Source organism: Camelus dromedarius, chromosome 2 (genome assembly GCF_036321535.1).
Source record: "Camelus dromedarius isolate mCamDro1 chromosome 2, mCamDro1.pat, whole genome shotgun sequence".
In the NCBI taxonomy this organism is placed as follows: domain Eukaryota; kingdom Metazoa; phylum Chordata; class Mammalia; order Artiodactyla; family Camelidae; genus Camelus; species Camelus dromedarius.
In genome coordinates, this window is record NC_087437.1 from 22260520 (window position 1) to 22276069 (window position 15550).

A 15550-nucleotide genomic window follows, 5' to 3' on the forward strand; every position below is an offset into this window, starting at 1 on the left:
TAATAGTTTAGTTAACTCTTCTTCTATTGGTGGATATTTCCTCCCCTAATATTTTGCAATAATGGTGTCACAATAAATATATTGTGTGCCTCCTTATGCATAAATGCCAAGTATTTCTCTTCTACAGAGATGCCTAAAAGTAGAAGTCTGGGTAGAAGCTATACATATTTGATTCTACATATTCTTGACATATTTTTGAATTCAGTAGTTCCTATTTTTATGAAGTCAAATTTATCATTTTTGTTTTTGATTTGTATCTTTCTCAGGAAGACCATCCATATGCCAGAGTTATTTATATATTCTATTTTATATTTTTGTTACCCTGTAATTTTATTTTTTACACTTAGCTGTTTGAGTTATTTAGAATTTAATTTTGTACATGTTCGAGGGTACTACCTAGTCTTCTTTCTTTTTCCAGATTGACTATTTATTGAGTAATAGTCTATTCAACCATGCCCTTAAGTTGAAATGACATTTTTTATGAACCAAGTTTCTAAATATATTCATGAATCCGTTTCTGTCCTTAGTAGTAGATTTTCTTGATCTCTTTGTTTATTTCTGGGTCAATACTGTATTGTTTTGGTTACTATAGCTTTATCATATGTTTTGGTACCTTATAAGGAATCAAATGTATTTTAGCTGTCTGTCTTCTACTAATGTTGACGGATGGGGTTGAGTCATACGTCTTTGAATTTTAAAAACCTTTTACATAGTGTGCATCCATGTGTGTTAAACTGATACAAATGAATAAATCAGAAGATTTCGGTGCTATTGATCGTGTACTTTGCATTCTCAAGGTCTCAAAGATTGTGGTGAAAAATAACTTTTCCAGTCTTTACCTCCTTTTGTAGCTCAGTACCTCAATGGGTTATTTCGTAAGCTGCTTCTTACTATTATTATTTTGAATAAGCAATGCATCCACAGTGTACAAAACCCCAAAAGGTGTAAAAGTGAGAAGCTGCGATACAGCGGAAGTACCTTCTGTTCCGGCCTCTTGGTCTCGGCTGCAGAAGCGAGATGACGAAGGGAACGTCGTCGTTGGGAAAGCGTCGGAGTGAGACGCACACTGTGGGCCGCCGATTTGGCTGTAAGGCCCACCATCTTCAGAAGTCTACCTGTGGCAAATGCAGCCACCCTCCCAAGTGAACGAGGAAGTGTAACTGGAGCGCTGAAGCTGAAAGATGGGAGTACCACCGGGACCGGGCAAATGAGGCGCCTAAGAACTGTACGCTGCAGACTCAGGCACGGATTCCGTGAGGGAAGGGCTCTCTGAGCCCAAGAGGGCAGCTGTTGTGGCATCCAGTTCATCTTAAAGATTTCAACGATTAGCTGCACAATAAATGTTCTGGCTTTGAAAACCAAAAAAAAAAAAAAAAAAAAAAAAAAGTGAGAAGTCTCTCCTCAGTTCTTCAGAAGCAGTCATACTACCAGTTTCTTCTTTAACATTCCAGGATGGCGGCACCCCATCTACTGTGCGCCTTGCTCTTTTTATTTGATGATAAATCTTGGAGATCATTCCATATCAGTCCATATGATGCTCTCTCAAGAGGGGGCTGTGCCATGTTTTATTTCACCAGGATGACAATTCAGTAGTTTTAATAAATACCCTTTATATGTATAAAATTCTCCAATATCTGGAAAAATTTTTCTGCCCATGAAACTGCCCATGAAACGTATTTGAATGTTCAGCTTTGATTCATATCATTAAGTTATATTCCAGGAAGTTTCTAGAAACTTCCTGAATGAAGACTGTGATGGAATTTGCTCAGACATGTGCTGAGGACCCAGGGGAACACTGCAAAGGGGCCAACTGGGACCCTGACAGTGAGAGGAACTGTGTATGTGTACATATGTGTGTGTGATGTCCACACAGTAAGAAGTTCAAGGAAGAACTGTAAGCCAATTAATGAGAGTCCTTTAAAGCTCTAATAATGAGTGCAAGCATTAGTGGTTTGAATAAAGCTCCTTTGCCTTTATTATTCATTAGGAACTGGCAGTAAATAATAGGTTTGAATTTCACAGTCCTGATGCTGCTAATAAAGCACAGAGCATTTCTTAAGATCATAAATTATTATCCTTCACAACAGTAGCATCAAGGGAATTTGATTTTTATGAATTGCTAACTGGGACACTGGGTAGCCTCCATTTGGGTCTTGAGCTGATTCAAAGGGAAGGAATCTGTTTATTACATATGGAAGCTGGAACCTGCTCTCACACATTGGGTGGGACCCAATTTCCTTGAACTCACAATATCGTTCTTACCTGGAGTCAGCTGAGGTGAGCAGTCCAGCCCAGATCAAACAGTCATGCTCCATGTTGGTAGTGGGTCATGATATTCAACTGGAAAGAGATTTTTTTTTTTTTCCCAAGCAGGAAGAGGGCTTTGCCAGTGGGGCGTGAGGCTATTTGTGCTCTGTCCTCTTAGCGAGTTGGTTCCAGGTGTGGACGGGGTACCTTCCCCTCCCCTCCCCACCTCACCTGCATCTGGTGTGTAGTATCTCTCCCCTTCTCTCCACTTCTGCTCCCGCTGTCTGGGGAGACCATCTCTTTCCCTGGTGTGTCTTTCTCCACGCCAAGGGAAAGAAACAGAACACCGAGCTCTCATCCCTTCCTTTCATGTGATAAGGGCAGAAATAAGATGAATCTTCCTCTTCTGCCTTTTCTTCTTTCTACTCTACAGTCTCCTCCCTCATTTTTGAAGCTCTTCTGGATTTCTGGTCCCCTGCATTGTGAAAGAAGGGGATGCATCCCTCTGCCTGACCCAGCCTAGCCCAGCCCAGTGCGCTCTCTTCACTCGTCATGGACTCGGTGAGCAGCCCCTGCGGCTCTTCCTGGGTCAGAGGACCCCAGCATCTCCCTGATGTCACCTTTCGGTGTCTGCTTCTCCTGGCACTTTGAGAGTCAGGGCTTAGCACTGCCAGTTAGCATGGACAGAGAAGATGTCTAAATAAAGCACTGGCCAACACCATCTTACTGTATTACAAAATTTTATTAGGATTAAGTCAAATTAGAAAACTTCATGCTTTGCCATTTGCCATATCTACCTGGAATGCCAAGTTATACTTAGCTGAGTACAAAACAGTTTGTGCCCCTGGATTTTACTGTTTGGAAAGCAAGAGAACCCGTGTGCATAGTGGCGTGCCTGACACCACCATGGTCTGTATTTAAAGCCTGACAACTGGTCAGCAAGCATATGTTACTTCCAAGCTTTGGGTCCCAGGAAGACGCCATTCTTGCCTCCCTCAGACGCAGACTCATCAAAGCCTGGGCACCCGTGAGTGGGGCCTGCTTTTTGGAGTCTAATATTACATCTGTATTTCAAGAGAAGCTGGGCTTGAGGTATCTTAATGGCTTAAAGGCACAGGTCATGCAGCTGAATTCAAAGCTATTGTGTTGGTCTCTCCTCCAAGGGCCAAGAGCCACACCGCATAAGGGGAGGTGGTCCTGATGCTGCGTCCTTGCCTCCTCCGTGTGGTCCCCACACATCCTCAGCCCTGCTCTTCCCGGTCCTGCCCTGCACTGCTATTCAGCCGTGAAAGTTAGGATTGGAGGACAGGTCTCGGCTCCTGCCCGGGGGAGAGTGCCCTGTGCTATGGGATCTCATCACCTCGCAGCCCCCAGAGGCACCTGCCGCAGAGCCAGGAAGTGACTCAAATGCAAGGACAGGAAGGCTCATTATTCAGGTGAAACACGGTACTGGGAAGAGAACCCAGCTTTCCCTGGACGGGGTCCTAGCGAGGCGGAAAGTGGCACCGTGTTTAGAGCAGAGTGCACCCCAGCTGTAGCCAGCCCCTTCACTCAATGGGAAAAGCGGTGTGAAAAGGATGCGGAGGAGAACAGGAGGTCCCCACGAGCCAAGGGTTCTGTGAGGCGTCAACAGTGCTGTCGGGCACGTATCCGGGCTCTGCAAATAGCCCTACTTCGTTAAGAGCAAGTGGGAGCCTAGGTTCTAAAAATAGAAAACCTATCACTTTCTGAACAACTGGGCATTCCCTTCAGTTTAGGAGCCACACGTTTAAGCTCAGAAACTCTTTTTCTTATTTTTAAACTCTCCCTAATGAAGGGAATAAAAATCCAAAATCTGAGTGAAGGAGAGCTGCCCACAGACAAGAAACCCCCTGCAGACACAAGCACATCCGTCTCATCCTCCAGCAGCTAGACTCCTGGCGCCCCTGCCCCTCTCCGCTCCCCACCCCCAAGTTCATGAATAAAAATGGCGCTGTCAAAATCTTAAATTCAGTTGCATGATATAGAGGGCTGATAATAAATTCTCATTTCTTCAGGCACCAGAGGATACATGTGACAAGGTTTTGAATCTCTCCAATTTATGCCCTCAATACATCTTCCAGCCTTCCCTCTGCGCGGCCTCACCAGCGGCTCGTATCCCTCCGCGAGCCTCGCACGGCCTGCGATCACCTCGGCGCTGTTCATGCCCGTTAGTTCAGCTGGGACTGACCCGGAGTTTGCTGGAGCTTAAGTTCATAGCCTCCTAGGCCCAGGTCCCCCTCATAGATGTTCTCCTTGCTCGGAGTCTGGGGCGAAGCTTTCTGGTCCAGATCCAGCCTGGCGGGAGGACTGCAAGGTGAGGGGGCTTGTTCCTGGAAATTCATGGCCAGCTCGTCCTGATTTACGATGCATTCTCCATCATCCTCTTTTAGCTGCTCCTGGATTTTGGAAAGAGAGAGAGAGGTCACTTCCTGATAAAGGCAGAAAACAATAGCAGTCCTACGGTGTACGAAAATAGGATGTTCGTTTTCCTTTTTTAACGGCCCGGTCTTTGCTGAAGTTTCTGCTAGTGCCTATGCCCCCTGCATGTCGTGGGCTTTTGAAGCGTTTCCCCGAGTCAGCACTGGGGACTCACATCATCACATGGCCATCAGGGTCTCCAGGCCTAGCCGGTGAGAGTTAGCCGTGCTAACTGAGCGCCTCTGTGGGTTAAGGGAGTTGAAATTAAACGCAGTGGATGCTTTGAATTGGTACCCAATCTGGGTGAGAGGAGTTAGGAGTCTGCAGAATCCTGTGACCTCATAGCACCGAATGGTTCTCAGTGTGGGCTTTGTAATCCTCCTGCCTATCACAAAATTCTTAAAACACAGTTTCTCTTATATTTTCTTTGAAAAATAAGTCCTCACAGTCTGTTTCTCGGGATGAGGGTCACAAGGCTAAACATGGTTGGAAGTTACCATAGTGGATGATGGTGGAAATGAACTAGGTCTGGCCAACAAGTTCTCCTCAGACAGAGCTTTCCTTGAAGAAGAGAATTAAAATCTCAACTCTTCTTCCACTTGTTTGGGGAAACCCAAACAAAATTACTTGTAGAATGGGCCCTGGTTAGGTGACCTCAGGTCAGTGTTTTCCAAGTTTAGCCTGTACTGGAGTCACCTGGAGGGCTAGTTCAAGTACAGACGCTGGGCCCCTGAGACCGAATTTGCATTTCTATTAAGTTTCCAAGTGATGCTGCGGCTGCTGGTTTGGGGACACACTTTGATGACCACTGCTTCAGACTGTTGTGCCCTGAGCACATCAGAGACTTAAGAGGCCCTTTTTCTCTGTTTATATGAGGGGTCGACCAGCTGGACAACCTCCAAAGGTGCCACAAACTCCAAGATTCTGCTCCTCTCCAATTCCTGGCACTCTGATTTACTGGTAATGAGTCTAATTGCTTCTCAGTGGTTTTTTTATTCCACTCCCTTGAGCTACAAAGCACAGGCTTAATAGTCAAAACCTCAAAACACAGCAGTTTGTGAGGACACATGACTTCATTTATATTTTCAAAATCCATTTTATGGCTAAAAATATTGGTCACCATAAAAAATCTGCATTCTTAAAAGAAGAATGAGCCCACATCAGCTACAACTGGAGAGAGAAGAGAAATGCTTCTTGGTGCAGTGAATTTTAACTCCTTCCTCCTCAAGCTGGGAAGTAACAGCCTCGAGGTTGCTGGGCTCATCAGTATTCACCAAGCCTGTCCCTCTCGGGATAGTTACTCACCCCATAGGCCTGAGGACTGGTGAGCAGTCTGGAAATTGGGCCGCACCACTTAGGTAACGTTGTGGTCAATGGAGGACCAGAGTGGGTTAAAATCGGTTTCAGGTATCTGCGAGGCCTGTTAAGGAATCCTTGCTGGAAGGAAGGTGGGGTTTAGTTTCTCACACAGCACTAACATTTGCATGCAGTGAAAGGAGACAGTCATTCTTACCTCGACATCCCTACTCCCCCTTGTAGGAGGTAATTTGGCCTGCAAAAATTACTATTTATAATCTTGGCTCCACACACTTTCCCAGCTCTCCTGGTAGCCTTTCATCATGGAGAAATGGAGCCTGGACTAGCCAGTATCAGAGAGATGTGGAAACGGTCCTCTTCCCTCCCCTTCTCCCACTCTGTCTCATCTGCTTAGAGAATGCATCCTTAAGCATTATCTTCAACAATAGCATAAAGGATTGTGTTTTCTTAAAACTGCACACACAGCTTAAACCACCAGTAATTTTCACCAAGAAGCAAGAGGCATTTCATAAAATGTTCAGTCATTCTCGAACTGGGTAGTGAACAGAGACTGCCAAAATACTTTATTTTCCCCATTCAACACAGTCGGTTTATACTTCATACCTCAGTGCATCCTGATACAAAATGTATGTCAATGAGCTGGTGCCCGGTTTATTCTATTGTCTGTCTTTCTCATCTCTTCATCCCAAAGTGCTCTACCAAGTTAAAAGAAAAACCTGTCCGTATAAAGCCATTATGTCTCCCTCCGATCTATCAATAATGAAATCCCTAGAGGCTGCCTCAGGTGGCCTTAGTCCTTTTCTTTTTTCCCTCAAAGAAAAGTAGTGAAATTATTTCACCGTTCCATCAGAACTAACTCTTAGGCTTTATATAATTTCCTCTGCTGGAGAATATTTCACCTCATCAACTTTCTGAAATGCTGTAATAAATAGGGAAAGGGGAAAAAAATGGAAAGAGGTTAATGTTGGCTTGTAGAGATACAGTCACCCCCAGGCACTCAAGACAAGAGATTATCTTGGAGGTGGTGCTGCTGGAGCTGGTCCACATCTGGGCAGTGCCACTCCGTCATTCCTGGGATGCCCTGAGTGTGTGGGTCAGAGGGCGGATGCAGCCCGCAGGAGCTGGGAGTCTGGTTGCCCCTGGATTCAAACCCACTCACCACCACAGTGGGGACAGATTGGGAGAGGCTCCTGAACGTAGCCTAGTTATGATGAGAGGACAGCAACTGAAAAGATGTTTAAGAGGGTCTGTAATTCCAACTGCAAATGGAATACTTGATAACTCCTTTCAGATGAGCAACTGTTGTGCTCAGTTAAGGACCGGGAAGATATTAAAGTTCAGAGCCTGGCATTCCCTGGAACACCTTGTAAGTATTTCTACAACTCTGGAAAGCCCTTGATGATTTTCCATTAATTTTGATTACAGAGTGTTATTTCCTTCATTTGTTGGATAAAGGAATTGAGGCCTAGGGATATGATGATTTTAAACAATCCAAAGTCTCCCTTTGCTATTTGAATCTACCTTCAGCATATCCCAGCGGAAGGTGATTTATCAGGGCAGAATCATGTGCTTGACCAGCTGGTCCTCTGGAGAGAGAAGCTTGCAGACCTCACCCTTGCTGGTGAGCTGCGGATCCTTTCAGCCCGGGGCACAGGAGGAGGACATGTGGTCTTTTTTTTTTTTTTAGTTCCCAAATCAACTGACTATTTTTTTTTTTTTTTTGCTTTTTAAAAAAATTTTTTTAAATTGAAGTATAGTCGGTTACAATGTGTCAATTTCTGGTGTTCAGCACAATTTCTGGTGTTCAGCACATATATTCGTTTTCATATTCTTTTTCATTAAAAGTTGCTACAAGATATTGAATATAGTTCCCTGTGCTATACGGAAGAAGTTTGTTCTTTATTTTATATATAGACATGTAGTTGTCTTAGGGTTTATGGTGGGCATATCAGTTTTTTAGGGAGGTGAGGCAGACAAGATACATGTACAACTGGAGTATAAATCAAAGAAAATCCTACAAACTTTATTTCTGGATAGAAAAGTGACAGCAAGTAAGCAACATGTTTAGAGACGTTGTAGAAACAAAAACAAAGGGGTTTGTCAGGGCGCTAAGAGTTAGAAAGGCCCTGGCAACTTTCCCGGCTTGAGGTTCTTAATACACTGAAATATCAAAATGCCAAAATAATACTACAAAAGTAAAACAAAAATTTAAAACTGTGTAATGAACATTTTCTTCTTTTAATCCTGATGTGGTATCTCTGTAACTCTGTGTGTAATGTTGTCAGAGCTAACAGTGAATGACTGACTTTGTAACTTTTTGTGAATGTGAGGCCTGGACCAAGCCGGCTACCATTTGTCCTCCTCTGGACAGGCTCTGTGATTTCTGAACTCAGCCTGCAGCAGGAGATCCCAGGCCTCAGCCTACTTAAAAGGCTAAAAGCATTTATCAACCTGACTTTAAACTGTACAAGTTTTTCTCTAGAGCTGTTTCCCACAGAACACCTTCTTATGCATTCTTTGTTCTAGGTACAAGAATATTAAGAGTCCCAAAGCTGGAGGTGAACTTCATACCCAGAAGAGGGAAGGGGACCACTGCATCTGCAAAAGCAAGAACAACTTTGCAACAATTTGTTACTGTGTACATGATCTCTATGGAAACTAGCTCTGCCCCTTGAACTCTTAAACTTTCCCTATAAAACCCCCTGCCTTCTCTCCCCAGCAGAAATAAAGCTGCCTTTTTCTACTTCGTCCAAAACTCTGTCCTTGAGTCTCAATTCGGTAAGTGGGGTACAGAAGCTGTTTTTATTTTTGGTGTAGCAACACTACACCAAAAATAGCAATTTGGGTTAAATGTTGTGTAGGGAGCTAGTGTGAGGTGGTAGGTGAGAGGTGGGGAGAACCTGTTCATATAAGACTCTTCTAGGAAACTCGTGATGCTATTCTGGCTGCCCTGGTATCTCAGTAGCTGTGAGTCAGCGGAATAAAACATACACCGTGAGGCAGTGAACGGATTGCATAAGCACCATCCACAGACGCGGCAGGCGTGGGGCAGAGTCCGTTTTCTCTGATGTCTTGGTTTGCCCAGGGCTTGCCGTATATTATGGGCTCAGTGGATGTTTGTTGAATGTGTAACTGAAACTAGCACTGTAAACTGACTACACGTCAATAAGGAATAAGAATAAAAATTTTAAAAAATTTAAAAAAGAAGAAAAAAAATATTCAGGAGTGTTATGAGTGATGGAGGTAGATTCTGAGTAACTATGCCAAGAATGAAGGGGGCAGATTTACAGCCAATGAATGAGGTTTTCCTGAGGGTAAAAGGCTAAGAAATGTCAATTCAAAGATGGACTTCTTAGGCCTAAGTTATTAGACAGAGGGGATGATGTGGTAATGGCACAGAATAAAGAGGCTAAAAACAACTTTTATGTGTCACTCACTCAGTCCCTCCTGTGTTCCTGCATATGCTCATATGTTTTTGTTTTATGTGCTAAACTAGTGAGGCATCCACATAAAGAAATGAATACCTATATTATAAAATAGAAAGCTCCCTTGTCTCCAGACAGTGGTTTCCTTGAGGGCAGGGCTGTCTCCTTCACCTGGATACAGTGCTTGGCACATTTTGGATGTTCAAGGAAAAAGTTGTTAAGTGAATGAAGACCACAGGCTCAGAGAGAGTAAAAGAACCGCTCAGAGGAACCCAGCCAGTTAGTTATCAGCCGAGCTGGGCCCCAGACTCCAGACATTTCCACCACTTTGGGCGTCCTCCTTCTGCATAGAGACACGGAACAACAGGTCTCATCTGACTGAATAACTGATTTGGAATCCGGGAATCCGTGACTTTCTCGTTCTTCACTACCGAGCAGTGTCTGGAAAGTGGCTGGATCTCTAGGTTTACCTGAATTATTAAAAAGTAAGAAAACTCTTTTGATCTCCAAAAAACCCCAACTGCCAATTTGGCAAAATGTGTAATTTTTCTTATCAGGTTCTAGTGTAGGTTTGGAGAGAGAGATTCCCCATTGGATATTTTTGGTACAGCTAGTTTTGCTTCCCTAATAAGCTAGAAATGCATTGAGATGAAATGTTGAGCTCTGGGGGAATAAAACAATAACTTTTCTCATCTTTAAAGGGCATAAGTTTGGAAATAACAGTTTGGTTCAGGAGATGTAAGTAAAAGCTGGAACTCTACCCGGAATTTAACATGTGTGAAATAGGGAAGACAATTACCTCAGGCCAAAGGAGAAAGTGCATTGCTATCATCAGGTTCAGAACTAAATTCAGTGCTTAACTGAACTAATATTTAAAATATGCAGTAACATGAATTTCTCGTTTTTGTTTTGATTAAATCCTCGTGTTTTGTCGATTGTAAGTTGCCAAAACAATTGGGTGCACAGCTTGCTCATGCCTATGCCTCGTATGACATGGTCACACATAGATTGGTGAGATGCAAAAGCCCCAAGCAAAGATCCATGCCCTCTACTGCACACTGAATGTTTGTGTTCCCCCCAAATTCACATGTTGAAGCCCTACCCCTCGTGTGATGGTATTTGGAGATGGGGCCCTTGCGAGGTAATTAGGGTTTAAAGAGGTCATGAGGGTGGGGCCTCTATAGAGGGATTAGTGTCCTTGTAAGAAGAGACTCTCTCTCTACCTGTCCACAGAGAAGGGGTCATGGGAGCACACAGTGAGAAGGTGACTGTCAGCAAGCCTGGAAGAGAGTTCTCACCAGAACCTGACCATTCTGGCATCCTGATCTCAGACTTTCAGCCCCCAGAACTCTGAGAAAATAAATTTCATTGTTTAAGTCACCAGTCTGTGGTATTTTGTTATGACAGCCTGGGCAGATTAACACACCCCTCTTGCTGGTCTTCATAAAAGTCTTTGATTTGAGAACCCTAAAGAGCTATGTTCTATCTTGGGTTTCTCTAAACTTGCCTGATCATGAAGATAATCTTGGCATCTGATAAAAATTCAGATATCCAAGTCTTCCCCTGGAGATTCTGACTTGGCAGTTCTGGGAAGTAGCCCTGGACTCTGTACTTTCAATACAGAGTTCCTGTATTTCAAGTGTCCCAGGTGACCAGTGATCAGGCAAGTATGGAGCACAGTGGTCTCTCTCCAGTGTATTGCCCTCTATGTGGGACTCAAATCTCAAACAGGAAGAAAAAGAACATGGCCTCTTATGTTGTAAAGCCATCATTTTTAGCGTAAGGATAGGCAGAAGACCCATCTGCCCAGAGCCCAGACCTATCCGGTGCCAATTGTTTCATATCATCTAGGGGATGGGCTGGCAACTTGACTTAACAAGCTGAAGTCTTGATGATGTAACTCCTGAGAGTGGATTAATGAAGCATCGCACCTTGGCTTTTGTAGGAAGACTTTGTGTCTACCAAAAGCATCTGAATGTGTTTGTATGTATAGGCTTGATAAATGGTCTTCTTATCAGGATGAAATACTTGTTAAAGCAGAGGTGTGTACAGAAGGAAAGCACATTTATCTTTTCAGTAATACACCTTGCATCTTTTTAGTTATAAGGCATTTCTATATGTCTTATTTTCTCTTTACAACTATAGGTGGCTATTACAGTCCCATTTTACAGATCAAGGCAAGTGTAATCAGATGGCTTTTAAATTCTCTTCTAACCTACCTATACCTCACTTTCAAGAGTGCATTTAGCTTTTAGGGCTGACGTGCCACCAGTGATGGTCAGGGATCAATGCCAGGTGGTGGGGAAGGATAAGCACATCCTGGAGTGGAAGCCAACCTTGCCCTCCAGGCCCGTATGTTACTGCAGGAAACCAGGTCCCACTAGCTATTGACTTGCTATGTCCCCACACTGCTATTTACACAGCACCCATGCACAGGACTAGCAGAGGATACCCCCAAATTGTACACACCCCATCACTCTTTGATTCCAATATACAAGTCACACCCTTCATGCTTTGTTTCACAGGAAACGGGGACTAACAAACTGAATGTGTTCTCCCTCTTTTCTTTGGATATGTTGGATTCTGTAATTGGACATTCCCTGTCTTGCCCTTTTGCTTAAGATTGTGATAAATCATTTTGCTGAGCTGTAGCTGGTGTTCAGATTGGAGCAAGGATTTAAGAGTCCAACCAAAAGCCCTCCTCTTTAAGCTGTTTCATCAATTTGTTCTCTCTAGTTCAAGGAAGGACTTCTGATTCTGCTCTGCACACAAGTAGAGAACACATGAATGGGATCCTGTCTTTGCTGCAGCCACTCTATTTCAAGAACAAGCTATCAGGATGGTACCTTCTCCTAGGCTATGCATGAAGCTCTGGTTTAAAAACAAGGAAAAGGTAGAAACCCACTATCCACACACACAGGTGAACATGTGTTCCTTTGGTTGACCTTGCCCGTTTTAAAGGAAATTGCCCAAGACGACTGCTGGGGCAGAAAGGAAGCCTGAATAAACCTGCTGGGTCAGCAGAAAAAGCTGGCCAGGAGTGACTGCAACCCACTTCAGCCTGGTCTCGCTCTGCTATTCACGTCTGTTTGATGAATGGCTCTCCCTTCCAAGCCAAGCTGGTGTGTCCCTTCCTCCCCTAGCCTCCTCAGATCTGCCATGCTGAACTGTTTCAGCTCCATGGCAGCTCCAAAGCAACGTGTACATACCTGCCTGATAGCGTTTATCATGTCGGAGTGAAGCTAATTGCTTACATCTCCGTCTTCCTCTTTAGACTCTAAACTCCTTGAGGGCAAGAAATTTATTATTAAATAAAATCTTTTTATTGTAAAATGAAAAAGGGCTACATCAAACCTCACAGATCCAGTGTATATCTTTACACCATTACCTCATTACCTTATATCATTACAAGATGAGGAAATCTTCCAAGTTCCAGGAAATAGAACTTTGTCGCCTACCCTTGAAGCCCTTTCCAGGTGATTCATCCTAATCAAAACTTCTTTGTCTCCCCTAAAGCCAGTATGATGATTTTTATACTAATCACTTCCTTGAATTTTTAGTTACAGTTTTATCACTCAAATGTGCATTCTGGCACACTACAGTTTGGTCTTGCCTATTTAAAAAAATGTGTTATGTCTTTTAAGCTATAGATTCCTCTTCCACCCTTTTCTTTACAATTTATCTGCTGAAGAACCTGGGCCATTTGACCTGTGGACATTCCCGTGTTCTGAATTTCTGATTGCAAACTCATGTGCAGCCCAGCATGTTCCTCTGCCCTTGGTATTGCTGCAAATTGCCAGCTGGATCCGGAGACTGGATAAGATTTAGGTTCTAATTCTATCCCTTTGGCAAGACTAAAGATACCATATCTGCTTGTCTCTTTTTGTGTGATCTTCACGGCCAGTGATGTGTAATACCTCTATCTATTTGCTCTCTGGGATGCACAAATGATGAAATTCTAATTTTATCTTTTTATTATTTTATTAGGTAGAATACTTCTATAAAGAGCCACTTTTCGTTTGTCTGACTGGGATATTCTGTGGAATAGTCAATATAGGAAGAGCAAGATAAATGTTTGATTTACTCCATCTATTTATTTGTTTTCCAGGTAATGATTGGTTATGACCCTCTGAAAATAATGGATTCTTTGTTTAAATATCACTATAAGGTAATGAATTTAAATGAAGTTGATTGTAATTATTATCACTATTGAAGCTCAGACTGACCCTTCTTTGGTCAGCGGGTGTCCTCAGTGTGGCTTCTGAGTCCTACTGACATGATACCAGTATCTCTGACAGCTTCCTGGTCATCTGTCTGACAAGGTGTTGTAGGCTCATCTCGTACATTTCCTGTTTCAGACCTCAAACCAACTACTTCTCCAAAATTCTCTGGATTCTTTTAGTGAGAAATGGTATTTTAACTGCACCATCTGGGCACCAAGGGTTGCAATATACAGTATTGGTAAATGTTTAACAACGGACTCTCTGGAAAAAAGGGCAGATCTGTAGCATTTCCCAATTTCTGTGGTGTAAATACTCCCATTATGGCTGATTCCAGTACACCAGCACTAAGTCACTAAATGTGGAGTTTGAACAGGATGTGTTCAGTCTGTTCTCACCAGCTGTTGCAAACCAGCTTTACCACACCACTGGTTATATATGTCATGAGTTCCTATGGATACTTCCAATTCAATTTCAAGCGTTTCTGATTCTCAAGGACATAGGAATGATAGAATAGTCCATAGTTACTCATTTGTTTTATCCATGGTATTACACTTACGGGGTCTCATAATAAGAATACTGATACTACCACCATAATAATTACATAATATGTTAACATTTTTTGCTTATCCTCCCTCCATTCTAACATCTCATTAAAAAAGGAAAATCTATAGTACAGCTATACGTAGTTGGACTATATTTACATTGTCAGATCATATAGCCATTGCATTCTATAATCTCTCTCTCTCAGCTCTCACTTAATCTTAGCTCTACAGGTAACTGTATATTTAATGCTCACTTTCAGGCCTCTTGTCAATGTCTTTCTAGTCACTTTGATTGTCTGAAGCTTGTTCTTCAGTAGATTTCTCAGTAAGGACTTACGGGAACATTCTCTGAGTTCTTGAGTATTGATAACAGTTTGTACTCTTTATACATTGAAAGTCCATTTTTCTGGACATAAAATTGTTGACTTGCATTTTCTTTACTTGATTACTTAAATATGTTTCTAACTTCTTTTGACATAAGGAGTTTTTCCTGAAAAGTCTAATGAAAATATAGTTTTATTTCCCTTCTAAATCACATGTGTTTTTTTCTATAGATGCCTGAAGAATTTTTCTTTAAAGTTCAAGAATTTCACTAATTTTTTTCTGATGTTGGTTGATCCTAGTTGATAGTCTTAGGTACATGGTGTGTTCTTTCAATGTGTAGTTTCAAGTGTGTTAAATGTGTTGCATTTCAGAAAAGTTCTCTGGAATTAGGAATTATTCTGTTTCCTTGCTTTGCTTTTCTTTTACAAGAATTCCTATTTTCTGAATGTTCAATCTTCTTTGCCTGTCTTCAATATTTGTCATTTTTCTCTTGAATCCTTTTAATCTTTTTCTTCATTCTTTTTGATTCAAAAAACTTTTCTTTCTTTTCACCTGGTATTTCCTCTCAAGATATTAGTCATTGTGTTGATTTGCTTTTGTAGTCCTTCTAATTTACTATTCATGTCTGAAAGGGTTTTTAAATTTTAAATTATTTACAGAGGTTCTTTTTTTCTAATTCAGATACATCTTATATCATTTTCTTAATGCCTTTTAACTTGTTTTAGTATAGTTTGTTGTAGTTTTGATACATTATGGGCACATCTCTCTGGCATGCTTCCATTGTTTGCAGAGATGTTATTCTGGCCTTTTTTCATCCTTTTTTTTTTCTTATAATAACACTGTATGGGTTGTGATTTCTTTTCTGTTGTTCCTTTTTATGTGAAATTAGTTCTCCTGAACTTATAGAATGAGGCCAGGTTCAGGAAAGCTTTTCTGACTCCATAGGGTTCCCTCTTCTGTTATTTTCATATAGTGGTAGACATGGTGGTCTACCAGAATTTGCATTCTGAGCTTTCCTGCCATGTTTCCCCCA

At 42.3% G+C, this 15550-nt stretch overlaps 1 protein-coding gene and 1 pseudogene across 10 annotated transcripts in view; one reads left to right on the plus strand and one right to left on the minus strand.

Moving 5' to 3' along the window:
- Positions 1–840: 840 nt before the first annotated feature.
- LOC116152230 (large ribosomal subunit protein eL37-like) lies at positions 841–1313 on the plus strand (annotated as a pseudogene).
- Positions 1314–2049: 736 nt separating this feature from the next.
- The window catches only part of SLC9A9 (solute carrier family 9 member A9), a 607901-nt gene continuing 594400 nt past the window's right edge, over positions 2050–15550 (minus strand). For 4 of the 10 annotated variants that reach the window (XM_031448597.2, XM_031448670.2, XM_010989177.3 and 1 more), the window contains 2 exons: positions 5992–6097; positions 2051–4664 (listed from right to left, as the gene is read on the minus strand). In XM_031448597.2, coding sequence (XP_031304457.1) covers positions 4437–4664; positions 5992–6097 — 334 coding nt within the window. In that variant the 3' untranslated portion in view covers positions 2051–4436. Of the gene's footprint in view, positions 4665–5991; positions 6098–15550 lie in introns of all 10 variants that reach the window. The other 6 variants (XM_031448683.2, XM_064491830.1, XM_064491844.1 and 3 more) reach the window with 3 other exon arrangements.